This window comes from Larimichthys crocea, chromosome XIII, assembly GCF_000972845.2.
Source record: "Larimichthys crocea isolate SSNF chromosome XIII, L_crocea_2.0, whole genome shotgun sequence".
NCBI classification, from domain to species: Eukaryota; Metazoa; Chordata; class Actinopteri; family Sciaenidae; genus Larimichthys; species Larimichthys crocea.
This window is the reverse complement of record NC_040023.1, coordinates 29,601,245-29,619,688: the sequence shown is the minus strand read 5'-3', so window position 1 is coordinate 29,619,688 and position 18,444 is coordinate 29,601,245. Positions and strand designations below refer to the sequence as shown.

Below are 18,444 nucleotides of genomic sequence, written 5' to 3'. Positions count from 1 at the left end.
CAAGTTCAAATTTACATATACAATAAAAGCTTTTTTTTTTTTAATAAGTGAAATCTGCCACACATGCATACTGCACTTTAACAATCAGTGTATTCTCTGTACAATCTCTCAAACACTAAATTCTTTATAAGGTTTTATATTTACATATTGCATAGGTCACCGTTACTTGGTTTTTATTTTACTGTCACTGGTTTTATTCAACTGTTATTTATACATGTGTATATAGGGTTAAAATAGGATATTGTATAGGTGTGTAGGGTTAAAGTTTTGTTTTCTTGCTATTGTTTTCTTACTGTCTCACTTACCGTTTGGGAGCTGCTGTAACAAAAACAATTTCCCTGCAGGGATTAATAAAGTATTTCTGATTTCTGATTCTGATTAATCTCTAATCTTAATTTCTTATTTATTTCTTATACATGCATATTTTGATTTATTTTATCTTGTGCGGGTAGTGCTTTTTATTTACTTTATTTTATTGTTTTTTATCTTTCTATTGTATACTTTTTTTTGTATGTTTTTATTGTGTTTCTATTGTTTATTTATTGTGTTTTATCTTGTTGTGCAGCACTTTGGGAACCCTGTGTTTGCTAGAAAATCATGCTATATAAATAAAGTGGATTGGATTTCTATGAAAGTTCTTCCATTTTTTTTTTTTACATTTTTATATACTTTTCTATTTGTCTAATTTCACTGCACTTTTAATTTAAATTCAGATTTATATTATAGTTCAGAGGTCTTCAACCTTTTTCAGCCCAAAGACCCCTTGGACGAGCGGTAAACAGAACAGGGACCCCAATATGTAATACATTTTTTTAAATCACAAGTCAGATTTTAAGCTTGGCCTATAATAACTATTATATTTACTTTATTCACCTTTTATTTCACTTTATTTACCTATGTGTATAATGAGTTATTCACCTGCATGTGTTTATAATTGATAAACAGTACATGCATAATGGAATAATTTATTTTGTAAATATTTTTTTTTGTCAAAAGTAGCTTATTGTTGCATAGTAATGCTTGCAGTTTACTCAATATCATTTTCTGTCATAACATCAACTATCAAGGCATCTCTTTTCTAAAGATGAAATCTTTAATAAAATATCATCTGGTCATATAATTTTGTGGTTCTAATAAATGAAACAAAACAATTTATGATTTCAATATACTTTATTGAGCATGTGTCTATATGGAGACATCATAATTAGATTTGTGTGTACAGATCACCGTTATAGATTCAGAGCAGTAGAAGTAAGATACATTGAATATTGCCAAGACTACGTGCTGGATACATTTTGTGAAGTGAAGTGAACGTTTTAGACAAAAAAAAATCTGGGCAGAATCAACAAAATCATATCAAAGTGGTAAAATAATTGAAGCGCAGTGTAAATGAATAATTTTTTTTAATCCTTTATCCTAACATAACTAAATACCGATTAACATAACAAATTTAAAAGCTAGTAAAGCGAGCATCTTAAATAGCTAAATTTGCACTTTTGTTGACCTTTTGTTTCTCTGGTGCAACGATATTTTATATCAAGAGAGACAAGTAAATTTACTTCTTCAAACTTTATCAGGATTGGTCGCCAGCATCAGGCATGCTGGCAGTTATTTCAGTGTTATTTTTATACTCTCAAAACTGATAAATCCAGTTTCCTCCTACATAAGGCACATCTGAAAAATAAAATTGGTCTTCCTTATCCTTTGCTGACCAGAAAAAAGTCTTTAAGCACACGTTTTACAACTTCCTGTACGCTGGCATTATTTAAAAATCTCAGCTCAGGCTTATCCATCATAGCTGCAAAGCCTTCATAAACCTAAGACCACGTTTCACCCAGCCTCTCTTTAGCTGGCTACATGCATATTTATGCATGTTTTATTAAAAGTGGTAAAGGAAAATCTTCCTTTGTAAGAGGCAGAAAATTCAAGACTCTCCTCTGTGCAGGGAGACGAGACTCAATTTGTAATATCTGATCTTGAATGATGGACACGAATACACAACTTGCACTCTGCAATGCACAAAGTTACTGCACAAAGAGTTCATGTGTATATATTTCTTTTGTACATTTTTTAGAGTTTATTCTATTTCTATTCATACTGTAGTCGCTTTTCTAGTCATTTCCCTCAATAAAGTATTCTATATCTCTATCAAACCTGGCTCATGGTGGGCAGCCATCTGTCGTCATTGAATGGCCACATTAGGCCAGCTTCAACATTTTAATCTTTTCTTGAAACTTGACTTTTGTCAAGTCTCCTGATTGTCTAGATTTTTAATCTATTATTTGATGTTAAGTTGAAGTCATCTTTGGTTGACTGATAAAGTGTTGTTTAGTGTATCATGCTTTAAAAAGTGTTTTGTTTGAAAATGATTATTCTAATTTTCAAATCAACAAACATCGACTCTCTGCAGACTCATCATGAGGTGTGTACAGCTATTTTTCCCGGAGCCAGGGTCATTGGCGTGGCATGGAGCCCAGGGCCAAAAATAGGAAACATCTTCTCATCAAACGTATTTGTTAAAGTGACGATATGCTTTGTGCTTCCCGCATCCCAAAATGACACTTCTCCCTTGTCTACATTTAGTTTGATACGGATCCTCTCAGGACGCTGCTGCACCTGTAGCTCGGTACGCTCAGGTGTTAAGGCGGTGTACACCCCTTTGCTCAGTCCTATGGAAAACACACCACGGCTTGTAGAGACCGTAAACTTCTTTTTACGAGCCACTGACTCTTTGCACACACCCAGGATCCACTTGGGGTTGTCACCGACAATGACATCCCACTTGTGTTTACCCGAGTTGTAACCTTCAGCACCCAGGATAAAGACACAGGGATCAAAGCGCTCCGGGTTGTCAGGGGTGGTCAGTCGCTCTGAGCTTTCCTTCACGTTGGTCAGGTCAGCATTCAAGGACAGCCAAGGAGAGGCTGTGTTCGGGTTCAACACCACAGGACCTACACATGCGAAGAGACAGGATGCAACTATGTTATATCACTAACGTTTGTTGAATATAGTGACAAAGAATTTCAAGTCACACACTAAGTTTATGCAATGGATTTTGGTAGTTTGTGTCTGAATCTATAGCAAAAAAAAACAACAACACTAATTTCTGACAGGAGTCCCACCACATTCCTCCCACAGTGTAATTTACTCACTATATTTGACATGGGCCTGTAGGTTCTTCCAGATCTTGAAGCTCAAAGAACCAACATGTGCGCCCATATCCAAAAGTGAGTCGTCAGGGAGGCAAGGGTCATCACGGGGCCACTGGGCTCTAAAGAAACAATGGCAAAGCGAGACTTTAAGAGACATTTGTAAATCCAATCCAACAAAAAATGTGTGACCATGCTACTGTTACTTACTTTCTTTTTAGATTCTGGAAATTCTAAAACACAAGAAAGAAACTTAGATTAGTTCAATGTATTTTTATCTATTTATTTTTTAAAAAGGTCTTAAACATAAAAAAATAAATCAAGGTACAGTCTTGCTGTCGAGCTGTCTTCTCTTACCCGCAGTAGGGGCAGATCGTCGTTGCCCATTTCTTTCTTCAGACTGTCAATGAGCTCTTTCAGAGTGACAACGTCCTTGTTCGTGTTCTCAATCAGCTCCTCTATGGCAGCGATCTTCTGCTCCTCCTCAGTAGCCAGAGCTTTCAGACGCAGAGCTTCTTCTGTGACAAGCGCCTTGTGGAGCCTCTCAAACTCCGCCTTGATCTGCCTCTCCGCCTGTTCGGCTTGATACTGCGTTAAGCAAGAGGAAAGAGTTTACATAGTTTATATGAATGAAATCAAATCCCTGCAGTGTATAGTGCTTTGTTTGTCTTGTGATGTCCTTTTGTACCCTATGAAAGGTTCCTGCTGTTTGAGGGACAACTTGAGATGTGACAGCAACTTTACCTTGACGTATCCCTTAGCGTTGCTGAGTTTGTGTGTCATTTTCTTGTAGGACTCCACTTTCTTTTCAAAAATCTGGACTTTGAAGCTCAGCTCCCTCTGCAGAGTGAAAAAGCAGAACATGAGGTAACAAAGCAGTGTCAAAACTGCCAAAATCTATGTTAACATTAACAGAGTTGAGCTGCGATCCGTCAGTGATGTCATTAAATAAACTTGTAGTTGTGTGCTGTATCTGCCTAGAAACCACTGCCAGTGTCATGTATATAGTAATAACACTCCTATAGCTAACCTATGGTACTTGTGTTGCACTTCTATGGTTAGTATATCAAATTTTAAAAAATAAAATCAGCAAATCAAATAAATCCTTTCCTGCTTGGCTGCAGTGGGTTAATCAGCTCAGTGCAGCTGACCTTTTTCCAGTAACATAGCCTAAAATTAGTTATATACTAGTGATAATTTGTATTTGGGGGCTGAGATCTGGAGGATTAGTTAGAGGTCTTGAATTGAGGAAGTGTCAAATCTAAAAAGGATTGAATCTGGAGCACATGTTGACTGTTGCACTGGCACATAAAAGTACTAGCAGGCCTATTTCAGCTCCAGTCTAACACATTTTGGGGTGGATCTATAGTAATGTAGAGCCTCAGTGTTGTGTTGTTCTTGAGGTAATCAGTTACAGATCTTGGCACCACACCCAGGTCAGAGGACTTTACCTTACACGACGACGCGCCATCCCTCAGTGAAAAAAGTCTGTGCATGTTGTGTAGACTGACACAGTCCACGCACACGGGCTCCTCGTCTTTCTCGCAGTACAGCTCCAGAGGTTTCAGGTGCAGGTTGCAGCTGTCCTCGGCGGCTCGTTTCTGGCTCGGCCGCACGGTTGAATGTTTCTGGAAGGTTTCGCATGCGTCGCTGAGCGCACGGTTGCAGATGATGTTCCCTTCTTCAAACACCGCCCGGCACAGCGGACAATTCATGTTGACCTTCATGCTCCCCTGGAGACATTCCCGACAGAAGCTGTGGCTACACGGCAGCAGCACAGGGTCCCTGAAGATGCTCTTACACACGGAGCAGGTCAGGTCCTGCTGGAGAGGCAGAGGATCCTCCTGTGCCATGTCTTCATCCATGCTGTCAGCCATTTCTACACGGGCTCGCTTAATCGCTTTCGTTATTAAAAACCGAAGCGCTGATGGATATACACGGACAAATACACGCTCGCCTCGGTTCTGTGTGATATATCAAGACTTCAGCAGCTTACCCGCGTTTATAAAATAAAAAAAAATAACAATATCAGGACGAGTTTGGAAACAAACTATGCAAACGCGCGCAGCAAGTCAGTTTGTGCGCCACATAGTCCTTTTCCGTGTTTCAGTGACAGGAAGAGAAACAGGTCAGGGTTCATGCAACACTGACATCTAGTGGCTGTGGAGGTTATAACAGAAATGATCTTTGTTGTTGTTTAACATCCTTATTGTTGCATATACTGCCCTATTCTGGACTCTACTTCCTTACTACTTCCTTTTTTTCTTTTATCAACCCAGTTAAAACAAGATTTTCCTCCCTTCTCTGTCTTTCCCACACTCTATTATACTCTTGAAACTGTTCCTGTCCTCCGCAACCCTGCAATCATCTCTTCCCTCTCACTTTCATATCCATGACAAGCAACAATCACATGCTCCACTGTCTCTCTCTCCCCACATCTACACCGACCGGTTGGATGTTTTCCTAATATATTGAGTGTGTTATTCAGCTTACTCGTGATCACCTGCTCCACAACACCCCACCTCTCCTACTACACCTTGTAATTTATATAAATGTCTCCCCTTTTCCTGGTTCTTCCAATTTTGTTTCCACTGATTGATTATCTCCTTCCATATTAAACTTTTTCCTTCTGCTTTTAAATATTTTACTATCATTTCCACCTCTTCTTTCTTTGCTGCTTCCTTTGCGATTTTATCTGCTTTTTCGTTCCCTTGTATCCCTAAGTGAGTTGGTACCCACATGAACGTTATTACCCTCCCCTGCTGTGTTAATCTGGATGTTTTTAACAGTATTTCATATTTCCTGGTGTGTTTTCGCTGTCTTGTTTTTAATGCTCAAACTGAATCACTACATATGACTGTCTTCCTGTCTTCCACCCATTCTATTGCTAGTAATATCGCACATAGCTCCACCGCATATATACTTAAATGATCTGATGTACTTTTTGATATTTATATATGATGGCTGGGAACCACCACTGCTGCGCCTGTTGCTCCTGTTTTTAGTTCTTTTGATCCATCTAAAAATAATCTTCATACTTTCCATCTGTCTAGTTATAAAATTCCTGTAATTCCCGCTGTTTTATTTCTAGATTTCTAGATCTACGCTTGCTTCTTGTAGCATCCATTCCGGTCTTGTTGTCCACAGAACTGTTGGGCTAAATTCTATTTCCTGTATTTTTAGTTGTTCTGCTTTTCCCTCACTGACCCACCCAGAGCTTGATTTTTGTTCTTTCCCCTTTTTCCAACACATCTCCAAAACTGTCTTTGTTGACTGGTCTTCATTGTGTCCTTTTAGATTGGTCCAGTAATTGGCTATAAGCTGTTTTCTTCTTAGCCATAATGGCATTTCTCCTGCTTCAACCTGAAGGGAAAATACTGGAGCTGTTTTACAGAAATGATCAGGTGTAGCCTCCTTCTTTATATGGTCAGTGGTAACAAGTCTGCTCCATGCACCTGTCAGAGACAAGAGAAACAGTACCAGACAGTAAACATAGTTTATATATAGATATAAAGAATAGTATAACCACTTATCCTCAACGGGGTCAGGGTGGGGTTGGAGCCTATCCCAGCTGACTTTGGGTTAGAGACAGGGTACACCCTGTTCATTACAGGGCACATAGAGACAAACAACCATTCACACCTACAGTCACACCTGTGGGAGGAGAGAACCCACACAGACACAGGGCGAACATGCAAACTCCACACAGAAAGGCCCCAGCCGAGGTTCAAACCAGGAACCACTACACCAGTGTTTGTCAGTCCTGGAATCCTGATTCAAATGATCAGCTTGTCATCAAGATAACGAGCCACTCATTTAAATCAGGTGTGTTGGAGCCGGAAACATCTAAACCATGCAGGGCAGTATTCCACGAGGACCAGGACTGAAAAACACTGCACTGCACCACCTGTATACACATATTTGTATACATGCTATCTATATGTACATAGTTTTTATGTTTATGCTTACCTTTCAAGCCCATTGTTTTTGTCCTATGTCTATATCTGTATGTGCATCAAGACCAAAGTGTAACTGGAGTCAAATGTGCACACACACACACACACCTGGCCAAGTGATTCATAAAGGCCTAGACAGGTGCTTAGACCTACACAATGTGGCTTGGGAACTGGAGGTTTTCTGGTTTAGTGCCACAATACAGAGTGTATGCTCTGGCCTGGAAAGATGACAACTTTATGGGTAACAGTGTATTAAACCTATCAAGACACCCTAAAATGCTGGACAGGACTGAAAATTATCTGTGTTTTCATACTAGACATTATCAAATTATCTGCCAATACTCATGACAATGTTTGGTTTTCATTGGTGGTCGAGCCTTCAGAGGCCCATAGACCTTTATCACAGCAGCCAGTTTGACATGAAATAGTAGATAAACACACATGTAACCAATGATACTAATTAAGTTTCCGTTCCATTCAGGTCAAACAGAGTCAGGGTACTGCTGTGGTGCATGTTGACTCACTGGAAAGTCTCTGCTGCAGTAAGTGGAACATAACCTTAATTAGTAGAATTTGAAATACCTGCTTTGACCCTACTACATGTCAAAATGGCTGCTGTGGGAAAAAAAATATAGATTATTAGGAAGATCAGCGACTGAGAACCGACATCAAGTGCGACAAAAGTAGTTAGAGTAAATGGCCAGCAGGTGTCGCACTGTGTGAGCCTCGGTGTCTCCGCAGTTAGTAGGTGTTTATGCAGTGAATAATCTACAGATATGGTTGAAACGTTAAAGATTAAAAAACGTTGTTTTTGATGACACTTTAGATATTTTGTGTTTCATGTAGATTAGTTTTTGTCAGCACAGGGAAGACCATGCCAACTTGTATTCCTGCTGGTCTCAGATAAGTCAACAGTTGCTGTATCATGAGTCTTCATCTCTCAGCACAGCACATTGAATGAGGGCACAGACCCTGTGAGAGGGCTTCTCTTGAAGACTATTAAGTTGACTTGCTTTAATTACTTGTCTTACAGCCCAGGTAATTTCTTAATTTATAACAAAATGAAATAGAAGCATCATAATCCTTCTGCTGTCAGTGCCTTAGTCCTAGAATTTAAGTGTCAAACTACATGCACATCACGACTTATCAGATAATTATGTATTTAGGAATTCTCCTTCATCTTAGTCAAATTAAAACATGCTAAAAACAATTAAATAATCAGAAAATGTTACTGTCACAAAGTTTAAAACCAGGTTTTATTTTCACTGTTTTGTAGAGGTGACATTGTGGAGCATGGTGGTTTTCATTGTTTGTTAATTCAATAACTCTCTCTCTCTATTTAGGAAACTGTCATCAGTGTACAGTGTTTCTGACTTCAAGTCATTTCAGTCTATCAAGAGGACAATTCAATCATCTGAAGAATTTGAATGCCCAAGTATTATCACTAATATTTGCATGTCAGCTTGATCATTTTCTCTTCTTTGCTATATATGACCTTTTGACCTCCCTGGCACCATTCTACATGAACAGACAGCAAAAATCACCAGTCTGTCCGTCTAACAAAGAGTCAGACAGAGGTTTAGCAGACAAATGTCTCTATAATGTCAACACCTCTACATCACACCATTTGTTCTCTTGGTCAGTATACATGTGTCACATCACGTTTTGTGGCCTACAGGAGAAGCACTGCTCACATCTCAGTTACCATTTCAAACACATACAGTCTGCGCTGTCGATGGAGGTCATATTACCATTTAAAATGGTAAAACATTTTGTTCTAATCACAGGCAGTCACTGTATCTGTCTGGGTTTTGTGTCATTCTGGTTGCCTGGATGGAAATGGGACCAAAGCTGCTGTCACTGCTGTGGTAACAGGCAGGAGGACATCCAACAGATGGAGCCGGAGTGCTGATATGTGACTGTGACCATAGTAACCATACTTTAAACATGCTAAAATATAGGTTACAGGTTACCATGACATCATATGTCATTGACTGGTTCTCTTTGTTAGACACAACAGTGTGACTCAGAATATCCAGGACTGTTGTATGTGATGGCTACATAAAGCCACTGTGGGTTGTCATGAAGAAGGCTGTTTATTTATTCATTTACTAATTTATTGATTCTTTGACAGGGACACAATATATGTATTGTACCAGATATAGCTAAAAGATCATTTTCATCTGCAGTGTTTGTTAGTATTATGTACACTGTTGCCCATAAAGTGTTGCCCTTTAATGTGTGTTCTTATGAAATGACTGTGACAATGTGATTTATTGTTGATAGATAGAAGTGTATCATCTCAAAACTTTATTGATCAATCTCTCCCGAACATATCACAGTGAAAATAAAACCACAATTAATGTGGATGTGTATAAATAGGAATAAAAAGAGGAATGTGTCTGAAAAATCCAACTTTATGGATAACAGTGTATTAAACCTATTAAGACACCCTAAAATGCTGGACAAGACTGAAGATGATCTGTGTTTCCAACAGGAGTTCAAAAGCAGTTCACATTTAAACCACAACAGGAAAACACGACAGCTGTTTTACGTACAGGTTGCTGTGCCCCTCTCTAATCAAAGTCTAGAGACATGAGTACAGAGGGCCTTGCATGAAAACCATGTGGTTTTACTCTCGTGGTAGCATAGGCTACAATGCTTCCCTTTAAAAAAATGACACACATAGTCAACACAAAATGTATGAAACAAGCAAATGCAGCTTTTTTTCTACACGTTTTCACATTTCTTCTCATGTCAGCATTTTGTTCCATATTTTTAACAAACTGCATGCTGCTAAAATATAATGGGTGACAATACGGTTTCTCATAGTCATAGCAGCAAATGTCACAGGAAATCCACAAGGGTTTCTTTGTTTGGTTGGGCTTCACTGCAGGATATGTTTTTGATTTTAACATACAGTAGGTGTTCTAAAACTTTGTGACAGGGGCTTCACAAAGACAACCGTTGTTTTGCCATCTGCACTCATCACAACTAATCCCAGTCTATACCCGAGGTATAGGCTGTCCCTTTAATATGTCTTGGTGAATTTGGCCATTGTGGGCAATGTTTCAAATAAATGAACTGATTTTTCAAAAAATGTACAATTTTCTGATTATCAGTATTGCAATGTTAAATTACACGGAACTGTCACAACCCAGCTCCTGGTTGGACAAAATTGAGGAAACCACATGAGTTATAACTAAAAATAAAAATAACTTACTGAGCCAAAAACACTGTAACTAGACAACCATGTTGATAGACAACATACTTACTCAGGCAACATACTGATGTACCACTGTGCCTCTCTCAGTCCTTAGAATGCATGTTAAATACCACAACAGATTATCCATGCTCAGATGTCCACAGCCTTGGTATTGAAGGAAGTATCTTTAAGATCAGACAATATTATAGTGGGTAACAGAGAGACGACAATCATATCTGGGTCATGGCAAATCCTCTGACTCATTTCATCACTTACCCAGAACAGAGCATCAAGGCCAAATCCCTCACAGATGTTACAGGTTGACAGGTTCATATTCCTCTTTGTATGTTAATATGAACCCAGGCAGCAATATTGATAAGATTGCAAAGCACCTGGAAAATCTGCTTTTCAGGACACTAACTGAAATGAGAAGTTACTGTGGATACAATAATGTAGTTTAGGATGTCATGATATATTGTTTATATTTTTTTGTTGTTTGCTTGTTTGCTCACTATGTAGAGAACTGGCTTGGGAACTGGAGGTTTTCTGGTTCATTACCACAATACAGAGTGTACGCTCTGGCCTGGAAAGATGCGAGTTCACCTACATGCCTGTGAAGAAGACACAAAACCCCTAACTGCTAACTATGTGGCAGCGCTGTCACTCTGAAATCTCTCCGGTATGTCTCTAGGACATGTGTGTGAGCGTGTCTATGCATGTGCTGAATAACACAGAATGTAAAAATTAGTATGTGCACAATTTTATCGTCCATTGTTTATGCATCATTTATCATTCATTAGTGAATAGTGCTAAATAAAAACCCAAACATTTTAAAGCCATGACTCATTATCATACAACTACAGATTCCCCAGTCTTCAGGCAGCTACTAATGGGGAGTACTTATTCACTGTAGAACATACAGTACATATTGTTGAATGGATTTTTTAGATCTGTGCCCCGTCCTCTCTCTTTCTGTTAACCAGGAAGCTTGTAACAAGTGGTTTTATGCGTCGAGGGGGCCTCAAATGTATTTGGTTTATGATGTTAGTGGCACACTAAACTACAATGCGGTGATACCAACAACCCTTAGTCAAAACCAGATGCTGCAAAAGAAAGGAAGGGGTATTTCTGCCTCTGTGTGTTCAAAGTGCAATGAAAGGAGATACTATCAAGCTCCTCTGATAGTTCTTCTCTTCCAAAAAAATAACTCATTTTACAAAATAGTTTCTTGATCTTATGTCATTATGGTCTATTTCAACACCATCATGACACTGAAGACAATACACTACTTTATTGTGTTTTGTTCAAACTTAGCAACCTGAAGACACTACCACAGGAATCAAAACTGACACAAGGAAATGTTTTTTTTATTTTTGTTCTCTCAGTTCCTCTTGTCTTGTGTTTGCATGGTTTTACCGTCTACAAAACAGAACCTAAATTTGGTGGCACACGTGCATCGCAACACGTCTTTTTTACAGAAATAAGCAAACGCATTTGCACTTTATCTGAACACTCAAGTTCTTTATTGGAATGCTTTCACATTATTAGAAATAATTTGTTATGTTGCGAGTGTGCTGCGGGATAGTGTTGGTCTGTGGTACACACTTCAACAGTTGGTGATAAAACACAAAGGCCCTAAGTGTTAAGTGTTAGACATTGAAATACCATCTAACACTTAGTCACTCAAAGCCTAGATGCATACACACACCTGCGGTGCATGTCTCTGTAGTTTGGTATTCAAACAAAATGTATATTAGAGAGTATTTTGCATATCAAAATGAAAACACTTCAGTGGCTACTGAAAACCACATTGAGGCTATCAGCATTTCCATATCTCTTTTATGCTTTCAAACAATAAATATTCCATCTCCAAGCACCTGAAATGCCATGAGATTTCACAGCTCAGTCATAAACATAAACAATCATAAAACCTCAGACATTGTGATGCTCCTCCTACTGTCTTGGGGGCTGTCCTGTTCAACCTCAGTGGACAATTGGCTGGATATGAAACAATCATCAGCTTATTCAGCTCACCTGACCCTTGAACTATAAAAGCTGCTCCATGTACCCACTCACTCGCTCTATTTCTGCAGCTGGTATCCACTCTGCATCGTTGTTGTTTGTTTTTCATGATATGCCCATCCATTTATCTGTAACCGCTTATCCTCATCAGGGTCACAGCGGTAATTTCCATTTTATTTAAAATTATTGGTGCAGATTGCGTTAGATATATTTATTTTTTTTATCTGATTGTAGGCTGGAAAAGTCTGACTTTCATGGTAGGGCAGATGTTTGCACTTCCATCAGCAAATCTAACCACAAGGTCTGCATAGCATGCAGAATAGAAGAGTATAGAAAGGTGTGAAAAAAACAGGAAAGGCAATGAACCTTGTGTGCTGAAGATGGAAAGAAATCATAGACATTTAAAACCCCGTGCCGTCACAGGTGTCTGCATGACCGTGTGCTTGTGTGCATGAGTAATACAGAGAGAGAGAGAGAAAAAAAGGTGCGATGAAATCTTGTGGTTTTGGAGAACTGTTAATCTATGAAATGGTTACAGAAAATGACTTGTGTAGAGATTTTACACTGATAAGAGATGTAAAAAGATTCATTCATTATTTTCATTCATTTTAAATAGATAGTATAATTCAGTAACAACTTTATATCATAGGTGTGAGTTACCGAACAAGAACAAACCACGGCTGTTGCTGTTGGCATGAATTAAACACGTACAGGTGAACAGCATGACTGCACTTAAATCAACAACTCATGCAGCTGCCCAATATCACATATTACTCTTTTTTACAGGTGAAATGCAAAATTAAATGAGCCATCAATGCTGCATTCAGCTAGAATTTTAGGTTTATTTTCATGTGTATTGTCTATTTGTGAATGCTTCAGGAATCGTTATTATTATTACAGTTTATTGCAATTATGTATGATTTGCGATTACTATTCCTGCATGCGTTTAGTCACAGAAACCATTTAAACGTCAAAATGTGCTTGTCTAATAATGTTTACCTCTTTTTTTTTCCAACATATTTTACAATGTAAGTAAAAGGGAGCACACATGAGCTCATGGTTGCCGGTTCTAATCCCAACACTGGCTACTGCTACAACCTTTACCTCTACTACGACAGCCTTTATAAGAAAGCAGTGCGGCACTGCTACTAATAGTGGAGCAGCCCAACACCATCAGCTGATCTCAGTTTAGTGGTTTATTATATCTGGGGTTCAACTCCACACCAAAAAGAAATCTCTCAGATCAACTCTCTGATCTCACACATACACATACACACATAATTGATTGTGTGATTGATCATTCCTGTATGAGTGTCTGGTTTCAAGATGTGTTAAACAATACGAACAGATTTATTTGTAGCTGTTAATGTGTGTGATTGGTGGTTGAGTTTTTAGGGTAAAGTTGACACTCTGTGGGACCTGCAGGGTTCAGCAGTTTGAGTCCTGATGTTGAAAAGGCTTCCTGAAGATACGTTATCATGCTGTCTGACCCATATACAGGGTTTCATTTAATTTCATTCACAGTTATTCCGTTTCAGCAACTTCCACAGCTACTTTTCAGTGGCGCAGTGGTTGTCATGCTTGGTTAAAAGTTCTGTCGTTCAACTCTAAACTACATTCTTAACATTTTGACTTTTCACACAATTCATTGCTGCAACTCCTGCAACTGTTTTCAAAATGATTTGAACTCTCATATTGCATTTCCTGCATCTTGTTTTTAGGTGCATCACTTATGATCATCCTTTTACTTATTAATTACTCAGTTATTATTGGCTTTCGGTTTAGTGGCTAAGTGGGCTCCTAAGCTATTCTAAAATCATTTTTGCATATGTGTTAGTTTCTGTATTAGTGTTAAGAGCAGTTTCATGTGCGGTCTGCTGTAACCTAATGTGTCTTAGTTTTTGCCGTTGTGAGTTGACAAATGTGGGGGTTAATTAAGTTATTTAATGTACAATTCAGAAACTGATTTAATGGCTTAAACATCTCTATTGAATGTTACATTAAAATACAATTAAATCCCATTTTGGTCACCGTGGTCCAAGCACACACATGAATTAATGAATGACCTGTATGAGGTGTACATAAGAGAAATTAAAACTAAAAAAGAGAACTCATTCATGCAGTAAATCTGTTCTAATCACGTGATGATGGTTGTGGTTTATTAAGGAAACTGAAGAGCATTTCAAAGTGTATGTCCAAATGTAAACCTGAAAGTAAAACTTTCTGCATGTGTCTAGTGACCATAACATGCAAATGGTGTCCTGAGGTTTCCAGTCACATGACAGTAAACATACTGAACAAACATATTTGCATGCAACTTATTTGAAATCACTCTGCACAATGTATTTATTCTCTCATGACAATAGATTCTAGATTCAAATCACACTGATGTGAAGTCTGTGTAAATTCTAAGAAATGTTATTCATCTCTGGAAAGTGTAACAGCCTACTCACACACTGTGACGTCTTATGTTCTTTCATATCATTCAGTTATATATAAGTCCCTGAATTAACATAAGACAAGAAGGCAGCATGGAGAGTCTGAGTTAGTGAAACTAAAGAAATGAAACTAAAAAATCAAATAAATCTTTTCAGATTATATATGTATATATACATAGTACAATGTAAAATGCTGATCATATAATCATTTACTTCCTGGATGCGTGTTTTTTTGTTTTTTTTCTTGTTCTGAGTTGTGCTTCCTCTGTGGTTGCTTTAAAGATGCTGTCATAACGTCACACTGGATCACTATAGACCTGCTCACAGAGGAGAATACCATTTGGTAGGTTGTTACTTTAAGCTTTATTTTTATATATGACATATATTATTCTTTAACAGGGCGACTTTATTCACATGCATATATCATTCTTTACTTTTAGAAAGTTTGAATTCACATCTGTCAATCACATGTGAATGATGTTTTTTGACTCCTTTTGCGCCTCTCTGTTTTGTGTTTGTCTTCTTTACCTTATTAGTTAATTACAGATGAACATAAATTTAAATTTTGATGTAGCGCATTTCTACTGTATTTGTATCTTTGTTCGACCTTTTAGTTCACAGTAAGAGACCGCAATGTGTTTTCTGTGATGTGGTTTGTAAGGTGCCATCATGTTACAGTGCCATTCAGTAAAAAGTTTTTACAACATTTTGTGGAAGACTAAACAATCAGAAAATAATGGAGCTACAATTTTGTGTGGAAGTTTAAAAATTAGACTTTACCATGTGGAAATGATTATACACAAAATGTTTTATATTTATATATATAAATCTAAATTTTAGTGAATCAAGGCTATTTTTCTCTTTACATGTGCTTCTTCTTGATCATGTGCAGCAATTTCTCTTCCTCAAAGCAAATTGCAAGCATTCGTACCCTAGCGTACCCTTCCTACCCTTAAATAACTCTTAACTTTCGCTGGCTGAATACGGAACTGAGATCATGTTGGCTGGCGCAATGTCAAACAATTGTTCAGGCACTGTACTGTAAAAACTTACAGAGCTTTCTTTGTTACACCACAGTCAATTAAAAGGTACGGTAGCATATCACCTTGGCCTTCCAAGTAAACAGGTGTGATATGCTGTAGTTCAGTTCTTATATAGTCCCAAAAAGGTAGCAAAGATGCACAATGTTCAGAATATAGAGCTTTATAATATATAATATAGAGTTTTAAGAAGGCCTAAATGAAAAAGAAAAAAACAGCATTTAGCTGAGAGTGTGCTTTTAAATTTTGACCTGAGTATTTTTATAGACAGACTGCAAACAGAGCACTCAAGGTTCACTCAAAGGCACATATTTGACTTTTACATTTTAAATGCTCATAATGTTGCTTATTATCTGCTCTGGTTATTTTCGTGTATTGATCTGAGAATGAACTTTAATTGAGAAAGATTTAGATCAAGTTGTTTGTTTGCTTGATTGAGTTTATTTTTTTTTTATTGGTTTAAAGCTAAACAGCACCCCCATGTGGCTAAAACAGATTTTCTCTTTTTTTTCTGCAGAGTTCACCATGGATAACTCATATATACTGGATGGAGATCTCCTTAATGGATGGGATGAGTTATATGACAACGGGACATATGACAACTTAACTGGCGACTGCTGTGATGGAGGTGATATATGCGACCTCCAAGAGGGCATTCAATTTGAGGCGATGTTCATCCCCATTCTATACTGGGTGGCCTTTGTTGTGGGTATCCTGGGGAATGGTGTGCTCCTGGGAGTTCTGTTTCGGAGCAGGAAGAAATGGAGTGTGACAGACACCTTCATCCTCCATCTGGGTGTGGCAGATATTCTGTTGCTCCTGACGCTGCCCTTGTGGGCTGCACAGTCTGCTCAAAAGAAAGGATGGACCTTTGGCACTCCTCTCTGCATGATCACTGGATCTATGTTTACGGTAAGAAGGGTCTGCATCAAAGTGCATGATAGTGAATATGTAGTGGTTGAAAAAAAGATTTTCAACTTTCTCTTTGGCTGATTTCTTTGTTCCCCCAGATCAACTTCTACTGTGGGATCTTTCTCCTGGCCTGCATCAGTCTGGACCGCTACATGTCCATCGTCCACGCTACCCAGATGTACTCCCGCAAGAAGTCCTGGGTCGTCCAAGTCAGTTGCTTGGGAGTTTGGTTCTTCTCCCTGCTTCTGTCTGTCCCTGACTGGATCTTTTTGGAGGCTGTGGAGGATGAAAGACGAGGCATAACAGAGTGTATTCGCAACTACATCAAGTTTACCACTATGGAAGATGGAAAGCAGGTACTCAGTGACTGGCGGCTGGCATCACGCTCAATCTACCACTTAGCGGGTTTCCTCCTGCCTTCAGCTGTCCTGATCTTCTGCTACTCCCGCATCCTGTGGCAGCTGCGGTGCGGCACCCAGGGCCTGGAAAAGCAGAAAGCTTTCAGGGTCATCATAACTGTGGTGGTGGTTTTCTTTCTCTGCTGGACACCATACAACATCACACTCATGGTGGACACACTTCATTCCGGCAACAGCAGCGAAACCTGTGGAGTCAGATCATCTCTGGAGAAAGCCAAGGCAATCACCTCCTCCGTGGGTTACCTCCACTGCAGCCTCAATCCAATCCTGTATGCCTTTGTGGGTGTGAAGTTCCGGCGTCAGCTCCTGGACATCCTGAGGTCTCTGGCCTGCAAGAAGACAAGTGCCAAATTCCAATCTGCTGTCAGCAGGAGAAGCTCTATTTGGTCTGAGTCTAGGGACACCTCCAACTCCATTGCTGTCTGAGAAAGAGATACAACCCTGGACAAAGTGACTTAAACTGACATAATACAGAGACATTTTTTAAGCTTTATTTGACAAATACCTTAGAAGAGTGATAGGAAAGTGGGGGACGAGTGGGCCCTGGGCACACACTCTACCTACTGAAATTAACTGGCACCCCAAAGCTGTGTACTTTCTGTATATTTCCTGTGTTTTATGACTCATAACAACCTGTGCTTTCTTTCAATTTCCTGTAAATCAAAAAGCCTCAGTTTCTGTCTGGGAGTTTAGGCTATAAATTTGATTTTTCCTGTGTAAAATATTTTCCTTTTTTGACTGCAAAACAACCCTGGAGCACAAATATATCCCAGCAACATATAGTGTAGTGAGCAGTATTGCTATTTTTTACATATAAACTTTTTTTATTATATATATATACATTTTATACTGTTATTGTTCTGTGTAATACATTATGCTTTTTGTTTATTTTGTTAATTTTTAAATATGCAATAAAAGTTTAGTTTTTCATTCCAACCATTGTCTTCAGAATTACTTTATTAGCATTAGCTATACTGTATAAGCAACAGCTTTAGTACTGCCAAAAGGACCCTTAAGAAGGGGCAATTATTACGGTGGCCCTGAGGGTCAAAACCATAAACAGTGTAAAGAATGGATGTTTGATCAATTATATCTGTGACGTCACCCACAGGTTTCTGAGGACATGTTTTGATGCTCAGAGTGCGGTGGCTTTGGCTGTCAACATCTTGACAGTCCTGCCTCTGCTGCCTCCTGGCTGAATTAAGACTAGGTGCCCATTCAAGTCATCTGTAATGCACCCACCTGTCAGTCAGAGCAGCCACACTGTTATTTATGCATAACTTTAGGCTTTAATATAATGTAA

At 38.6% G+C, this 18,444-nt stretch overlaps 2 protein-coding genes across 2 annotated transcripts; one reads left to right on the top strand and one right to left on the bottom strand.

The window, feature by feature from the left end:
• Positions 1 to 1,151: 1,151 nt before the first annotated feature.
• On the bottom strand, positions 1,152 to 5,285 carry trim35-28 (tripartite motif containing 35-28). The gene is made up of 6 exons (XM_027287316.1): positions 4,601 to 5,285; positions 3,894 to 3,989; positions 3,507 to 3,737; positions 3,360 to 3,382; positions 3,153 to 3,271; positions 1,152 to 2,951 (listed from the first exon to the last, which is right to left on the bottom strand). Exons 1-6 carry the CDS (start codon positions 5,024 to 5,026, stop codon positions 2,416 to 2,418), a joined length of 1,431 nt encoding a protein of 476 aa, XP_027143117.1. The 5' UTR covers positions 5,027 to 5,285; the 3' UTR covers positions 1,152 to 2,415.
• A 9,589-nt stretch (positions 5,286 to 14,874) lies between these two features.
• Positions 14,875 to 17,795, top strand: cxcr3.1 (chemokine (C-X-C motif) receptor 3, tandem duplicate 1). The gene is made up of 3 exons (XM_027285990.1): positions 14,875 to 15,113; positions 16,328 to 16,722; positions 16,821 to 17,795. Exons 2-3 carry the CDS (start codon positions 16,336 to 16,338, stop codon positions 17,565 to 17,567), a joined length of 1,134 nt encoding a protein of 377 aa, XP_027141791.1. The 5' UTR covers positions 14,875 to 15,113; positions 16,328 to 16,335; the 3' UTR covers positions 17,568 to 17,795.
• The last annotated feature ends 649 nt before the right edge of the window (positions 17,796 to 18,444 follow it).